Genomic DNA, 16,206 nt, shown 5'->3' with positions numbered 1-16,206 from the left:
CAACCCCTGAGTCTGCCCATTAGTGAAGACAAAGCTTCTCCGTAGTGGTGCATGCTCAGCACTTGCCAAGTAGGAGACATTCTGGGGTGGCATCACGGGGATTAGTTTCCTTTGGGTGAGTGCATACTGGAGATTTCCGGTGCCTTGATAGTGTCTGCATTATTTACAAACACAAAAGCAGATCAGAAATGGAGCAGGAGCAAACAGGCACTTCCACAAGGCAGAAAATCCCTGAGAGTGTAATTTGGGCAGGCTCCAAAAGTCCCCCCTCCCCTCCCGTTACTGCTCATTTCAGCTGGAAAGACGCATGCTCTCTCTGCCTAGCTTAACTGCAAACTACTCTCTGGCACACGCTCATATGACTCTATCCAACTTTTGTAAATGAATTGCCAATTTAGAATCCCATTCCATTATGACCATTGAACCGGAGAACTGAAAATGACAGTTCCCAGAGATACTCTCCACAACTGAAGCTCCAAGCATGCTCACTGAAGAGAGTTAGGAACTTAGGAAGAGGCCTCAGCTTTGGACAACCTTCCCAGCTGCCATTTTTCTCCCCTTCTCACAACTTCATAATATTTTGGGAAATGCAGGAAGAAAGGACGCTGCAGATGAGAGGGCTGATGATGGTGGAAGAGCTATCCCAGCTCTGGATTTTTTTTGCTTTGGAGAATGAAAAGTCAAAACTTTCCCGAAGAGCTCTCCGAAAAGGCTCAGAAAAAGCTAACTCATTCCAAACTGCTAATCCTATCATTTGTAAAGATGAAGCCAAAGTTCAAAATTGGGGAGCTCCAAGTAGAAGCTTTCCTAGTTTGGAACTTCTGGGTTAATTATGAGCTGGGCCCAAACTCTACTGAAGTTCAGACTCAGTTCATAGTGTCCGAGCTTAAATAAGGTAATTAATAAATGAAAATAAGCTTGTTTAAGATGAGCTAATTCAAAAGTAAGCCCAGCAGTAAGCATTAGTAAACGTTTTCCCCCATTTCCTGTTCCAATTTGACAAGAGTACTATAAAGTCTTGAATAATTTTTTTAAATAGTTTTGATGAGTCTTTCAATATAGACTCCTGTCTGGGTCATTCAAAGTAACTGAAAAGTAACATAATATGTGCCAAATATGAAAAAATACCTTTTGAAGTGAACCTCCAAGCCTCTTTTAGATGAGTACAGATAAACAACTGCATTAAGACTGCACTGAATGTATATTTTTAAGGCTGTTTATGAAGAGCCTCTAATTTAAGTCTCTAAGACTATCTATGTTAATATAAACAGCCCAGATTAACATGGTCCCTTAACAGTCCAATGTCTGACTACTGAAGGGTTCTGAAAATATCTCATCGAGACATCAAATGTAAGGAAACACGGAGTCTTTGGAGACACATCATGATAAAGTGCAGATTGAGCAATACGCTCAGTGAACAGAATGAGCAGTTCAAGAGTTCAGAATGTGTTCATTTGAAAGGTGTTCAGTTAAAGAGAAGGGCATTGTACAGACAAAGGCACAGAAAGGTCATCATTACTGTCATTTTATCTTCATTACCAAACTGCAGCATAGCACCGGTGGGCGAACTACGTCGACACTCACCCACTGGATCTGCTGTTTGGAGTGCAGGGAGAAACAAAACTATTATTAAAATACACAGACAGAGCCACGGCACTGGCAATAGAAACATTCAGCTATTGCAGAGCTTGGACTTGCTTGCTTGCTAGCTTATTCTTAGGAAACACAGTTGCAGTATGAAATATTCCCTAGTTTTTCCGGAGAATGATTAAAGAGCAAACATTAAGTCCTTTTCCCATGTAGAAATAATTTCCTAGTACAGCCATAGTCCTGGGCATTAGCCATTCATAACCACTGCTGCCCTCAGATGCAGAACTAGGACCGTAGCTTAGTGGTAGGGCACACATTTTCATGCAGACGTCCCAGGTTCAAGTCCTGGCATCTCAGGTAGCAGATCATGAAAAATACATTTATTTATTTATTTATTTATTTATTCCTGCTGGAAAACTGCTGTTAGTTGGAGCAGATAACACTGGGCAAGACAGACAAATAATGTGACCTGGTATATGCCAGCTTCCTTAAACATCCTCATTCACATCAACAGGAGCATTCAACCAATGCAGCCTCAGGTGAATGCTGCAATGTGTATGCAGAACCTGGATCAGAGCAGTTTTCCCAAGTACCAAAACAAGGTACTCATGGAGAGACATGTATATCCAACAATAAATGTATTTAATTGTGATTAACATAACCAATGCAATAAACTCTCAAGAATCTTGATAGGACATTCTGTTTTTTACAACCAGTTCATCTACCCAGAAATTATGAATGATGCAAGAGAGAAATGACTGACAGAGACAGGAAAGATGGCGGGATGGTTGAATTAGTCAGAATTTCAATAAGGATATATAAAGCCTTTCCACCATATTATTTGTTTGTTTATTTGGAGTATTTTTATCCCGATCCTCAGCCAAAAAGGATCCCAGAGAGGCTGACAAATGATCAGTAAAAGAAAACAGTTCCTGCCTGCAGGCTTACAGTCTAAAAAGACAGGGCACACAAGGAAAAAGGTATAGGGATGGAAGAGGGGAGGGTGGAACTGAACACAGATGACCTTGTACTGTTTATCCTTAACTTCCTGTGAATAAAACTGTCAGGTTCCTTCGTCCTCTCTCTCTCTGCAACACACTCCAGGAAACAAGGCTTTGAGCTACAGGTTAACCACTAGCTTCTTTACAAATGAAGATTCCACGAAACTCTCAGTCAGCCTGCAGTGAAACAGCTAATCCACACATCTATGAATATCAATAGAGGAGACCAAGTGGAAGTTAGAGAAGTTGCCAGCAGTCTGGGCAAGAACCTCTCGGCCAGACTAGCTTCGCAGGGATGCCCCTCCCTCAGGGTGGCTCCCTCCTACCTTGGCTTTCAAGAGTGGCCAACCTGGTGGAGCATCTGAGCCCTGCCCCTAACTTTTCCCGCTTCACTCTGCAACGGACCTTAGCATCTCTCAAGTCATGCCTCTCGCTCTCCTCCTCCTCTGAAACCTGGGTTCTCATGGTGGAGGAAAGGGGGGGGGCATTCAGGCTGAGCCATTTGTGTGTCAAGGTCTTGGGAAGAAAGTCTTGCCGTATCTGAGCTAGCTAGGGAGGGTGCCTCACCCTGTTGTGGCTGTTCCCATTCTGAATCTGAATCTGAGCTGCCAAACATCTTCACATGCTCAGATTCATTCCTGACAAAAATATGAAGATTGTCATAATAAAAATAGTTTGACCAGAAATTATGGTAACGAGAAACGATGACTGAGACTGGGCAGCTAGCCTCAGTTTTGAAAACGTGTCCATCAAATCTTTCCTAGAAACTATGAACTGGCAGAATTAGGAAGACTTCCAAACAGTAAAATCTCTCCTGTGAGGAGGTGTTGGAAAGAAGGAAGGAATGGAGTTCTCCATCATCCATCATTTACAGGTCTATTAACATAAAGGACACAGATTCTAAGGATAATTTAGTGTCTGTATAGGGCAATTATTAGGTCCTAGAACTCAAAACACATTTTAAGAAAAGAAGCTGAATTACTTCAGAATGTGCAAACTCAGAAAGCCAATTTCTGTGTTACTCCCATGAATAGGGTGTCTGTGGTGAAAAGGGCAGTGAGCCTATACATTTAGCCATGCTCCAAAAATCATACCACTCCTCCACCCCCAAAGCTGTACAGCTGTTTTCACCCCCACCGGCACCATGTTCTCCATATCTACTGAAGTGGACCCCTCCTGTATTCATAGGAGCTCCTGTGCATAATTTAGCCTACATTATTTCAGGTTCCTTCTCTTGTAATAAGCATGTCATCTGTGCTCTCTAAGTATAATTAGGGTTATGGGATATGTCATTTCTAGTTGCCATTATTTTCTATTAGAGAGTAGCAGCTTTTAACTCCTGCCAGCCGGCGCCACGTAGCATGCAATTTCCAAAGGAAACAATGCATGTCAATACTGTAGTCTAAGTTTACCTGAAATGGAGAATACTAACATATTCTGAAAGGAGGATTGAGTTTTCCATTTTAAGGCTTCAGATAAAACAACTCTTAGAGGATTAAAAAAATATTCTTATTTAATTCTGAACAACTCATGTTAATATTCACAAAGTACTCTTGCTGTAGTTTATATCATGGGGGAAGGGGAGGGGAGAGATGGAATAAGGCAGGGAAGGCCATAATAGGAAAGGGTCTGTACACCTGTAGAAAAATAACAGCAGGTTGGAACAACTCCATCCCCAACTGGCAGAGATTAAAGGTTCCACATTTATCTCTAGAAGCAACCCTGCCCCCCCCCCCCCAGCAATCAGGTACTAGCTCTCAGCTGGCCAACAACTAGGAAAAACAATCCTTTTGGTACGAAAGGGGACAGCCCTTTTGAGATATGTCTGAAGGAGTCTCACAAATCTAAATCTGGCAAGTGTAAATTCTCTTGTCAATTGAAACATTTGAATTCTGCACAGATAATCCCCCAAAACTGGTTTATATTTGAATAAATTGTACCTGGGGCAGGCAAAAAGTAGATCAGGATCTACTGCTAGATCTCCAAGTGATTTGCAGTGGATCAGCAAGGGGTCCCAACTCCCAACGGTTGAACAAAAGCAACAACAAAAAAGGCTGTTCCCCTACTCCTAAATTAGGCTGTTGAAATAATAATAAAAAAAAAGATTAGGGGATCGGGAGTGTGAAAGGGTTTGTGTATGAACTCCAGTTCTGGTACTGAAAACATATTCCTGGGTTGAGCATGTGCTCAGGGACATCTTGTTCCGCAGTCCCATGTCCCCATTCCTGAGCCATGTCAGGGGCACCCTAGCTGCCTCTTACAGTCTACTCCAATAGCCAACTCAACTCAACTCAAGACACAGACAAAAAGATTCTTTTCAAGGCTTTAATCCTTTTACAACTTAATGACTCTTTCAGATGCTAATTACCAGCAACTAAGCAAGGAACAGCACTGGGGAAAGATAGCAGAGTAGCCTATGCTCCAGGTTAGGCAGTTGGTCCCCGTTTGAAGGAGAATCACAGGAAGACCCTGAACTTATAGGCTAAGGAGAGATCCTCCCTCTTTCCCTTGGGTCCTCGGGACACGACTGTTGCTTGTGCGCCAAACAAGCGCTACGCCTCCTTTCCGCGCCCTCCATCTGTCGTTGCTCCCTGCGTCGGCGTCGAGTGTCCAGCAAGCCCCCCTCCAGCACTCTCTCGCTGCCAGGGTCACTATCTATCCCAGGAATGCTGGCAGGAGGAATCTCTGCCAGCTGCTGTGCCTGTGAGAGATGAGCGTGCTCCTCTCCCACAGATTGCTGTTCCTCCTCAGAATCAGAACTGCTCTGGGGTTCTATTGGCTCAGTTTCCACCCTGACAAGCCACGATTTTGCACCTGGCTCCTGTCGGTGGACCTCACGGTCCTAGTGAAAAACCAAATGCACCCTGCAGCCTAAAGTCTGCCCACCCGTTAATTATACCATACACACAGAGTGGGGAGGGGGCAGTTCACACAACACAACAGATCATCATGGGTTATTTATCTGCAACGAACTGTGCTGCATGCTGGCCGCCATGATGAATATGCGAGCCCCAGCACGGAATTGCCGAGGCTTGTTGTGTTGTCCAAATGTGGGCAGCAGGGGTTATTTGAGGGTTAAACAACCCTCACATAGCCCATGGTCTGTTTTAGGGTTATGTCATTGTCTTCCATGTCATTGTCCATGGATGTCATTGCCCCGTCCCCCTGGCCATTTTGCCTTTCTTCATGCTGGGAGAGTCAAGGAACTACACCTCTCTCAGCATGGACAAAGGGACTTGGAGGGCGCTGGGAAGAACTACTGCTTCTCCCAACGCTGGCTGAGTCCCCGGCTTCAGGCGACATGCAAAGAGACTCGGATGACCAGCCCTTCCTCCCAGCCCCAGATGAGTTCCTGGTTTCATGCAACAAGTACTATGCTGTATCCCTGCATTAAACCATAGAATCATGGAATCATAGGGTGGGAAGGGGCCTACAAGACCATCGAGTCTAACTCCCTGCTTAGTGCAGGAAGCCTGATTCCCAGGCGGTCTCCCATCCAAGTACTAACCAGGGCTGACCCTGCTTAGCTTCTGAGATCAGATGAGATCGGGCACATCCAGTCCTTTGCTCGCTGTAACTTTAGTAATGCCAAAATAAAATGATTAACAGCAGCTGGAATAACATTCTATTAGCGGAACAACTATCTTTACAAGTCATGGTTTAGGTAAAAGCAAATTGCTCTTTCCTTTGCACTGAGAGATCTTTACCACACTATTAAAAAAGAAGAAAACAACAAAAAAATCTTGTCGAAATTCTTCACTTTCCTCCTCTTAGCTTTATTTGAAACTCTTCTCCAAAAACCTCTACTTACACCTTTAACCAAAGCTAGAAGAGGTGTCTCATCTGCTCAGTTACTTATTTGTATTGCTAAGGAATAAATACCATTTCCTCTCACAGCTGTTGAAATATTAACCAAACATGGGAACAAGGTGATGATTTCCTAATGTGGATGTAACACTCTAGAAAAGAACTGGAGGCCACATAATAGCTTTGGACAGAAAAGGGGAACACGTAACATAGAAACAAGATTGGATGTTGCATAAAGAGCACGTATTACAAAAATATTAGGTCAACTGGCTTTACAAGACATATCGTTATTTGGACAATTTCAAAATAAGAGAAAAATATTTGGGTGTTAAGGAAGGTATCATTGCTATGGTAAACCCCACTCTGCACAAACCTTCAAATACGTTCATTCCCCCACACGCACACACACAATTCCCTCATGGGGGGTGCAAACTGCTCCCCTTCCCAGAAAAGGCAGACAAGTTCTCAAATAAGAACTTTTGGCTCAGCATTCCTTTGGATCTTTATTAACTTGTTGAGAGATAATTTGTCAAATAAGATGTTGTTTTAAATATCAGACAGGGTAATGAAATAATGTCCTTGGATGTACACTTTACAAATCTAACAAGCTAAAATAATAAAACCACTCGACTTGATAACATTGTCACTCAGCAATCAGCTCCCCACAGGTCATCCCAGCACAATATTAAATATTGTGTTGTGAACAATCCCCACCTACTAGGCTCAAAGTTTTCTGTTCACAATGTTCATTGCTATGGTATTTACCCCATAGTATTTACTACTTATCACCATATTACAAATAGAGATAGGCTGCCTGGTGATTCTTAATTTGGCATATTTGCCTAGATGGAAAACACAGTAGTTATCTCTTGGCACATCAACCAAGGGAGGGAAATGAATGAGCGCACACACCAATAGGTTTTTCCCACTGGTGTCTGCACATTTCCACAGTGGGACATCCATCTTGCATGGCAAGCTGTTGGACTACTGTGCACATGCTGACAGATGAGTCTACAGCAATATAATTGATGGAATTGCTTCTTCACAAAACACCACCATGGGTTGGCTTCCTGACGATTTGTGATGGTACAGTAATCCCCTTTTTGTACACACTTTTGAAGCCATCAGGTAACTTTCTCCCTATGGATTCAACTTGTTATGAGGATTGTAATGGATATCACAACACTTTAAAATGGCCCCATTGGCCACTCCGTTTTTCAGCTTTGTTTTAACGATTTGCACTATCACAATAGCAGAACTTAAATGGGCACAAAAGTCTTATGCTTTCCACAACAAATAATTAGCCCAAGCTTCAGACCAAATACACTCTGCATTAAGTGATGCCTGAAAACAAACATATTTTTTCTAATTATGTTTATAATGATGATGATGATGATGATGATGATGATAATAATAATAATAATAATAATAATAAATCTTTAGAAAACATGGCAAACAATATAGTTTTGAGTGTCAAATCACAGCTAAGAACACAAGTTTGCAGATAAGGCTCCGGGATAGGCTGCAAGAAACCATAATCTAATAAACAGAAGGCTATAAATATTTCAGTTTTATTCAAATATGTGGAGCTTTTAAGAAATAAAAGAAGATGGCTCTTCTCTCTCTCTCTCTCTCTCTTAAAGGAATTTAGCTGCATAGGCTTCTAAAAGAATTCTGTACAATGTCTCCACCCCCGCCCCCTGCATCTAAAAAGGTATATCTCAAGTAAATCTCAGTTATATTTACGGATCAGAAGGTTGGATTTTAGCTACTGAGATTAGAGTTTGATATTACAAAACCTACTTTCCCCTCCATGTTCCATTAGCTTTCCCAGAACTCATTTACATATGTAAAGCAGACAAACCTCAGAAGCAGATAGACTTGAGTTTAAAGTAATAAAGTATGAAATAACACACACCTGAGGATTGTTGTACTAAGGGGGGAAATGTCATAAGCAGTGTTGTATTTAATATTCAGATCAAGGCATCACTGTCTCATCCCAGCAAACCCTTTTGACAAAAGCCATCCAATGTCTGCCAGCAGTATCGAGTCCAGCTGAGGACAAATTTCAAGATGAACCTGAAATCAATTTGCCATCAAATTTTCATGCTTCTCCCAGACTATCTGTGGCATTTTAATTACAAGCACCCTAGGCAGGGGGTACTACACATATTGACACTTAGCTCCTACAATAAACTTTATTGGCAACCTCTGTCTGAATGAGGTACTGAAGTAGAATAACAAGAAATATACCAGGATATGTAAGCAGTTAGGGTATAATGACTTCAGTATCCTTTTGTTCCAATTGGCAAGGTTCTACATGCTAGAAACTTTCTTTTTTTTAAGATTTAAAACAAACAGCTGCTGGGGAGTGGGGGGGATGTTTCAAGTGAGACTGCGCAAGCATTCTTTTCAGCAAAATATCCTATTTACTAATTTTCTGGTAGCGTTTGGCAATGTTGATACAGATTTTTTTTTTTAATTCCCCAACAGTTCCCTCAGTCATTGTTAAACAACTCTTAACAGGGCTGGAAAAGGTACCCACAGACATGTTACTGGGGAACAGTAATGCCTCACTGCCTTTACATCCAGCACATCAATGTTTTGGCTCACAGATAGATAATTACTTCAAGACATCGTTTTCTACTGTTTTCGTGGCATGCATCCCTCTCGCTCAAGAAGCCAAAGGGGGGGGAGATAATTACAGCATGGGTGGTACTGAACCCATGCCAATGCTGACCAACGCTGGCATAAAACATCCTTAGGGACTATGCAATTTATTTATTTATTTATTTATTTCTATACCGCCCAATAGCCGAAGCTCGCTGGGCGGTTCACAAAAATTGTGGAAAAAAAAAAGTGTGCAATGGCACACATACACATTGTCCTGTTGTCAATACCTGGAAATGGTCCTCTGAATAGATGATTCTGCATTGCCTCCTTGAAAGTTCTGAGAGTTCATGCCTGGGAGTTATTCAGAGACTGATTTCCTACCCAGTTCCCACTTAACTGCCATCTTGCCATTCTGGAAAAGAGTGTTGAATATATATGTCCACCATCCTTTTCCTGAGTCACTGCAAGGTGTGTGTGTGTGTGTGTGTGTGTGCATGTGCATGTGTGTGTGTAAAAGAGAGAGACTGTCAGTTACTCTGGTTTCTGCAGATCTTTAGTTTTGCACATTTCTTTGGCTGCTGACAACTGTTCTGTTATTAGCCACCTCAGTGTTCGAAAGGCCATAATATAAATGTTTTATAAATGTATATGTATAAGCGGGACCAGCATGAAATGCCAAGAGGGTGTCATGTCCTACTTGTGGATTTCCCATGGGAAGCTAGTTGGCCACTGTACAAACAGAATGCTGGACTAGATGGATCCTTGGTCTGATCAAGCAAGGTTCTTCTTATGTTCTTAGTTTGAAATGTATTTGTTCCATTGTCTCCTGCATAAAATCTGTACAATTGTTAATTCACAGAATTCACATTTTAACAATGTGAACATCCACTCCAAAGGATGGTATTTACTGTGAGACCATGACACTTTCAAGTTATCCAGTACTAGTAAGAGTCCTTTTTCACAAGCATGCCAGTCTAACGCAAATAGATCTCTTCCATTTGTCAAAGCTTCTTGCTAGCAGAATGTTTTGGATTCAGAGTGCATATTTTAGTTTTGGGTGTACATTTTCATTGGATGAAGACAAAAAGAAGAGAAAACTGAAATAAAATAAACTTCAGGGAGCTAACTGCATGTAATATTTTATTTGTTTGTTTACTTATTTATTACATTTCTTTACCGCCCAATAGCCAAAGCTCTCTGGGCGGTCACTTAAGATATATAAGATAGCAGCAACACTGGGTTGTTGGTGGTGCTTTTAAAAGAAAAAAGTGGGAGTGGGGTTCTCCAGCATCAGGCTCTATGCCACAAACTGTCTTCTCTCGCTTGAGCTGCTTTTCCTCCCACTAGATAAAAAAAAACATGTTTTTGAAACTCATTTTGAAACCCACAGGTTTCATGAAAGGAGAGTCACAGGATACAACTGTTGTCTGAAAATAAAATATACCTAGATCAGTCACACATTTAAACACTTTGTTCTGCTTAACACTTCAAGAGGATAATGAAACTAAATTCTGAAATTTCTAAGTACAGAAGAAGCATTAATACAGACTTTTAAAATGGTACTGTTAAAAGTCACCCTATGCCTATTGGATCCTGTGAGCATTTAAATACATTCAGTAAATTTGACACACGAACAGAGAGACTGAGAGAGAGAGAGTTAAACACTAGTATGGTAAATCAACATCTATTCCTTTCATAATAGGGTTCTTCCTTATATACGTTCCCAAGAGACCTATTAGATAGGTATTTTTTGACACTGCCTGTGAGTTTGTGAATGACAGTCAATCCACAATGCCCCCTAGTGGTTATTAACAATAAGTGACATGAAGAAATCTAACCATTTCTATCATAAAGGCATCCTTTTCTAGAAAACATGTTTTTGCAAAAAGAAAACAAATGTGAGCATTTTTGCTCACATGTACATAACATACTGGAAGGCCAAATCCAATAAGCAGCTCTAACTGCGAACAAACATTTAGGATATCCCATTTAATAATTAATAAGCAAGATGTCCCTAAAAGGTAAGAATATAGAGAAAGAACCAACGTCACAAGCAGGTTCTTGCCAAGATAGTGCCACACCAACTTTACTGTCAGATGGCTTCAACACATTCTTCTTCCCTTTATTTTATTCATTTATTTTTATTTATAACATTTATATACCACTCCACATCTAAACAGATTCCAGACGGTGAACAATAAATGTGAAAAAAAGAACAAAACAGCAAATTAAACATTTTAAAAGACAGAATACCCGTAAAAAAGGGTCAGTTGAAGCAGTCTTCTCGAAATAAAGATGTCTTCAGCAGGCACTGAAAAGAACACAATGTTGGTATCTGCCTTCCCTCCCTCCCTTGCACAATCCCTTGGGACTCTTACCAATCTCCACTGTATCATCTGAACCCAGAACTGCACCTTTTGCCTCTCTACCTGCTGTTCTGTTCAGCTGCAGCCAATCCCAAAGGCCACATTAGAAAGGGGGAAAAAAACAAACTACACAGTACTTTTGTGATTTCGGCACCTATTCCGAATTCCAGGGAACATTACCATTCATTCACAGCATGTTGTTTTTCTAATACGAAACAGCTGTTGCACCACAGGCAACCATGTGGGTGAAATCAAACAGCCACTGAAAGTGTGAATTCATTCAAACAGAAAAAATTAGGGCAGACAAAAAACCTTTAACAGTGGCTAAGCATTCATCCTTAACATGACTACTCCCTCTGTCAGCCATGATGCTTTGTCCTAAAAAAAAAGGGTATACAACGAACTCTGTTCCAACTGAGAACAGCAACAGTCGTTAACACCTTGCTGTTGAACTTTTTGTTTTGTTTTGTCTGGAAGATGGGCACTATTTTTTGTTTGTTTGTTTTAGGTTTTTCTCTGTAAAAAATGCAAACATTTTTAGTCCTTATCTCTATACACAAAATTTCACTGTCTTCCCATTCTGCATTATAAAAGGCTCTTTTGAACTGAAAAAAGACTCGTACACCAGAAATCAATTTAATGAGAAATATCACAACAAAAGGAACAATAATCTTTTATATACAACTTTTGAATGTTCAAACGGCTTCATAAAATTTATCTTGTAATTCTTACAACAATCTTATCCCCATATTACAGATGGGAGTGGTCTGAGGCTAAGTGAAAATGGCTGAGTTAAGGGCTCCATAGCAATATTCAAGCCAGGCAATTCCTAAGATCCAGACAAGGTTTTTAAAATGGAATTGCCCTGCCATTCACTGAAATTTAAGGGGGATCCAGACAAAACTATCTTCCATTTGTAACCTTCCCATGTTTTCCCACTGATTCTTCCATCTTTTTCTTTTCCACAAAAAATCAGTTGAGGAAAAGACAGCTGCTCAATATCTTTTGACTGGTAGCGCTAAGACCCCTCCATTTGGAAGCAGCCATAGTGATACTACAGCATATTCTAAGTATTTTTTAAAAGGGGTCATCTAATTATGTACACCAACACATGGATCTCTCACTATGGAGCTGAACTATGCATATCCTTTTGAAAGCTTGAACATAAATGGTGCAATCCTGTGCATGTTTAGACAGAAAAATGTCCTACAACTCCAGCATTCCCCAGCCAGCATGCTGGGAGTTGTGGGAATGTTGGGAATTGTAGGACTTTTTTCTGTCTAAACATGCATAGGATTGCACCTAAGTGTCTAACACTGTGACTGACATTTCTTTAAAAAACAGCCACTTTGAATGGCAAGGAAATACAATAACTGACTGCTTCCAGTCTCCAACAACAACCTACGAATGTCGCCTGATGTCCGAACTCAGGCTCTTTGGGTTGTTCATAGGTTAAACAACCCAAACTTAACCAAAGAGAAAAGCATGGGTTAGATCTGGGTTGTTTAACCCATGAACAACCCAAAATGCCCTGGTTCAGCCATCACGCTAACTACCTATGAATGCGGCATTCTTAGGCTGTTGCTGGAAACCAGAAGTGGTTCACGCACAGCCCATGTCCCCACCATTCGTGGGTTAATTAACCCACGTTTTTCCACTGAATGCTGCCATTACCACCCTATTTACTCATGTGCTTGTGACGCATGCAATCCTAGGCATGTTTACTCAGAAGCGTGTCCCATCATCTTTAATTTGGCTTCCTCGCAAATAAGTATGCACAGGATTGTAGCCTTATAGGGTTCTGAAGTGAATGAATTGGGGGACGGCCGTGTGTCTGGTATAATGAATGCACGTAAGGAGCAGTAGCATCGCAAGACCACGCTCTATCACCATGTGAGTTCATTGGGGCATTTTGAGAGAGCTCTGCATGTACAACTGCATGTGCAGAAGGCTCCCTACGAATGATCTGGAACACTGCTGAGAGGCCTCTGCACACAGGCATTCTCTACAGATATTCTAATGAATGCATGTGGCCCAAAGCCTCCTCTTGCCATACCAGTGCCACCCCTTCACACATTTTCATTGCACACACTTTAGATTTCAACACATATCCACTAAAAACTATGATCCCATCGCAAATATTAACAATACAGACTCTCCCTAGAGATTTAAAACGCTGAAAATCCGTAAGGCCACATCAGTGCCTTTGCATTGAAAGAATCCCTTCTCCATATGTTTAAATAAGCAGTGTGTGTATGTGTGTGTATCTCTGTTTGTACTGGGCTTTGCCAGAGTTAAACCTTCAGTGCTGTCAATACCATATAGTTCTCAGATCCTCTCTCTAGAGTATAAGAATATCTTGCTATAAAAAGAAAATACACAAGGAATTTCACTTAGAAATTGAAGTTTTACATTTTCAGTGTGTATGTTGAGAGTCCTAGAGGACACAACAACTGGGTTCTTTTTGTTTGCAAGAGTGCATGCAATAAATTGGAAGGTAAAAAAGATGTACCAGAAGAAGACTTTGTCATTAATTCAATGAAGAACAGAAATATTCTTGAGTTTAATTTTTTAAGCCTATTTCTAACCAGATCAACAACAACAACAAAAACTGTTTTGAAAGCAGTCTATGCTCAGCCAGAATTTTCCTACTAGTATCCTTGACTAGATATGCTTCAACACGCTTGTGAACTACAGCACAAACTTGCCTTACATAGTTATGGCAAGTAAGGGCACAATTAGAATAATAGTATTAGGTAGAATTTCCCCTAAGTGCTCAAAGTGCTTCATATATGTTATGCCAGCAATCCTTGCAACAACCAGGTGGGCTAGTAGGAGGGGGGGGGTATGCCTCCCGCACAACATTCCAAATGGAAACTGAGTCTGAGAGGACGGGAGTTGCCTGAAGCCAACCCATGAGTCCATTGCTGATGTGACATTTGAATAAGGGACTTCACAGATTGCTCTCTGAGGACCAAAGCAGATATGACATGATTGAACACACTGGGTGGCATCCAATGTTAGGCCTACCTAGAGTAGACCCATTGAAATAAATGGGATTTAAGTTAGTCACTACTACCCTAACCCCCATTCATTTCAATAGGTCTACTCTAAGTAGACTAACATTGGATACTACCCATCGTCTTTAAAATAGCAGCTGCGGGGGATCAATCCTGATCAGCACAGCAGCACAGGAGAAGGGGAATTTAATCTTTTCCCCAAACCATTTTCTCATCAAAAATCTTCACTGAAGCTATTTCTCCTGAAGGTACCATTGTGGAAAACGGTACATTTGGGGGCAAATAGTAATTTGGGGGGGGGGATTTTGGTGGGACAATGGCGTGGATGGGAAGGGTTAAATCTTCAACTCCCCATGCTGTTGTTCCAGTCTAGATGAAGGCCCCCAATGATTATTTTAAAAGTGTGTGGGGGGACACGAGAGATATGGTGACTTGTTTAACGTCACATCTAATTTGGCACTCTGATATGACGAGATACAAGATGAGACAAGTTGTGCTGGTGCAGTAGCTGGAGTCGTTCACTAAGTGAGCAATATGTACCACGAACTATCATGAGTCTGTGCGCTGTAAACAAAGGTAGGTCCAGGGTAGCAGCGACTACGTCAGCTGCAGTAGTGGTAGGAAATGGAACAGCTCTGAGTGCGGTGGCAATGAAGTGGCTTCAACCTCTGATAGAGCCCCTGATGACTGAATAAGACTAGTTGCCAAACTGAAGTATAATTGAAAAGTGTGACCCTCTAGCAATCAACCCCATGCTGCAGTGCTGTTGGGTATGTTGTCCCTTTAAATAACACTTTTAAAAAGGCTGTGTTGGCATTTGCATGTGTTTTTACAAATGCTGGTATAAGGAATGGTTGCATAATGTGATGCTTTTCCTGGCAAGGTCTGATATTTTATCGATTCTGCCGCTCTTGAAAAGTGTAGAATATTTAATCCTTCATCAGCAATTGATAGTGCAGAAGAACATAAGAGCACCCCTGCTGGATAGCATCAGTGACCGGACATGAAGGCAATAATAACAATTATTATTTATTACATTTCTATACCACCCCATAGTCGAAGCTTTCTGTGCAGTGTACAGAAGTCAGAACATTAAAATACAACATACAAAGTTTAAAAGCCATTTACATAAAAGCGCACAGACAATCTACACAAACAACATATAACTAAAAACAACTTTGAAGAGACAGTCATAACTAGAGGCACATCCAGGATGGATTAAAACTCATCATGTGCTGCCAAATGCCTGGGAAAAGAGAGGAGTCTTAGCCTGGCACCAAAAAGATAACAATGTTGGTGCCAGGCAGACCCAGCCTTCTCCTATTGTTGCTCCCAGAAGGTGGTACTAAGTGGCACACTGCCTCTGATCCATGCATAATTTGTATAAATGTAATACATTACATAATCCCACCCCGTTGCCTTTCCCTTTCCCATTCCCACCCGTAAATGAAAACCTGCAGATTTAGTTTTTCTGCAGTATTTGTTGCTGCAGCTGCTGTTTGTTCCTATTGCTGCCTTAACTGGAGACCTCTGAAGAACAGACAGCTGTAGGTTCTGCATGATCCAGCACAGCAGGGAGTCCAGCCTCTGCACTTGAGATATCTGAACTAACAGTCGTGGAGTCACAGGCTGGCAAGCTGTCTTTGTCCTCAAAGAGGTCCTTCAGGAACCTCTGATTCCATCCCAGGTGGGTTGGGTGCTTCAGCTCTGGGAACTACTACAGGGATCCAAAGATCAAATAATGAGTCATGCCCAGAACACACCTGATCCACACAAGGCTCCGTACAGCACCAGGTCTACCGCTAGAGA

At 41.4% G+C, this 16,206-nt stretch overlaps 1 protein-coding gene across 9 annotated transcripts in view; it reads right to left on the bottom strand.

Moving 5' to 3' along the window:
- The window catches only part of WWOX (WW domain containing oxidoreductase), an 879,648-nt gene that overhangs the window by 571,625 nt on the left and 291,817 nt on the right, over positions 1–16,206 (bottom strand). The window contains exon 9 of one of the 9 annotated variants that reach the window (XM_084811931.1): positions 10,131–10,354. The exons of 7 other annotated variants lie outside the window; for them this stretch is intronic. In XM_084811931.1, coding sequence (XP_084668057.1) covers positions 10,217–10,354 — 138 coding nt within the window. In that variant the 3' untranslated portion in view covers positions 10,131–10,216. Of the gene's footprint in view, positions 1–10,130; positions 10,439–16,206 lie in introns of those variants that run through there. One more of the 9 variants, XM_084811934.1, reaches the window with a different exon arrangement.

This window comes from Heloderma suspectum, chromosome 8 (assembly GCF_057233095.1).
Source record: "Heloderma suspectum isolate Gila_16-S chromosome 8, 16-S_ref, whole genome shotgun sequence".
In the NCBI taxonomy this organism is placed as follows: Eukaryota; Metazoa; Chordata; class Lepidosauria; order Squamata; family Helodermatidae; genus Heloderma; species Heloderma suspectum.
This window is presented reverse-complemented; position numbering and strand designations above follow the sequence as displayed.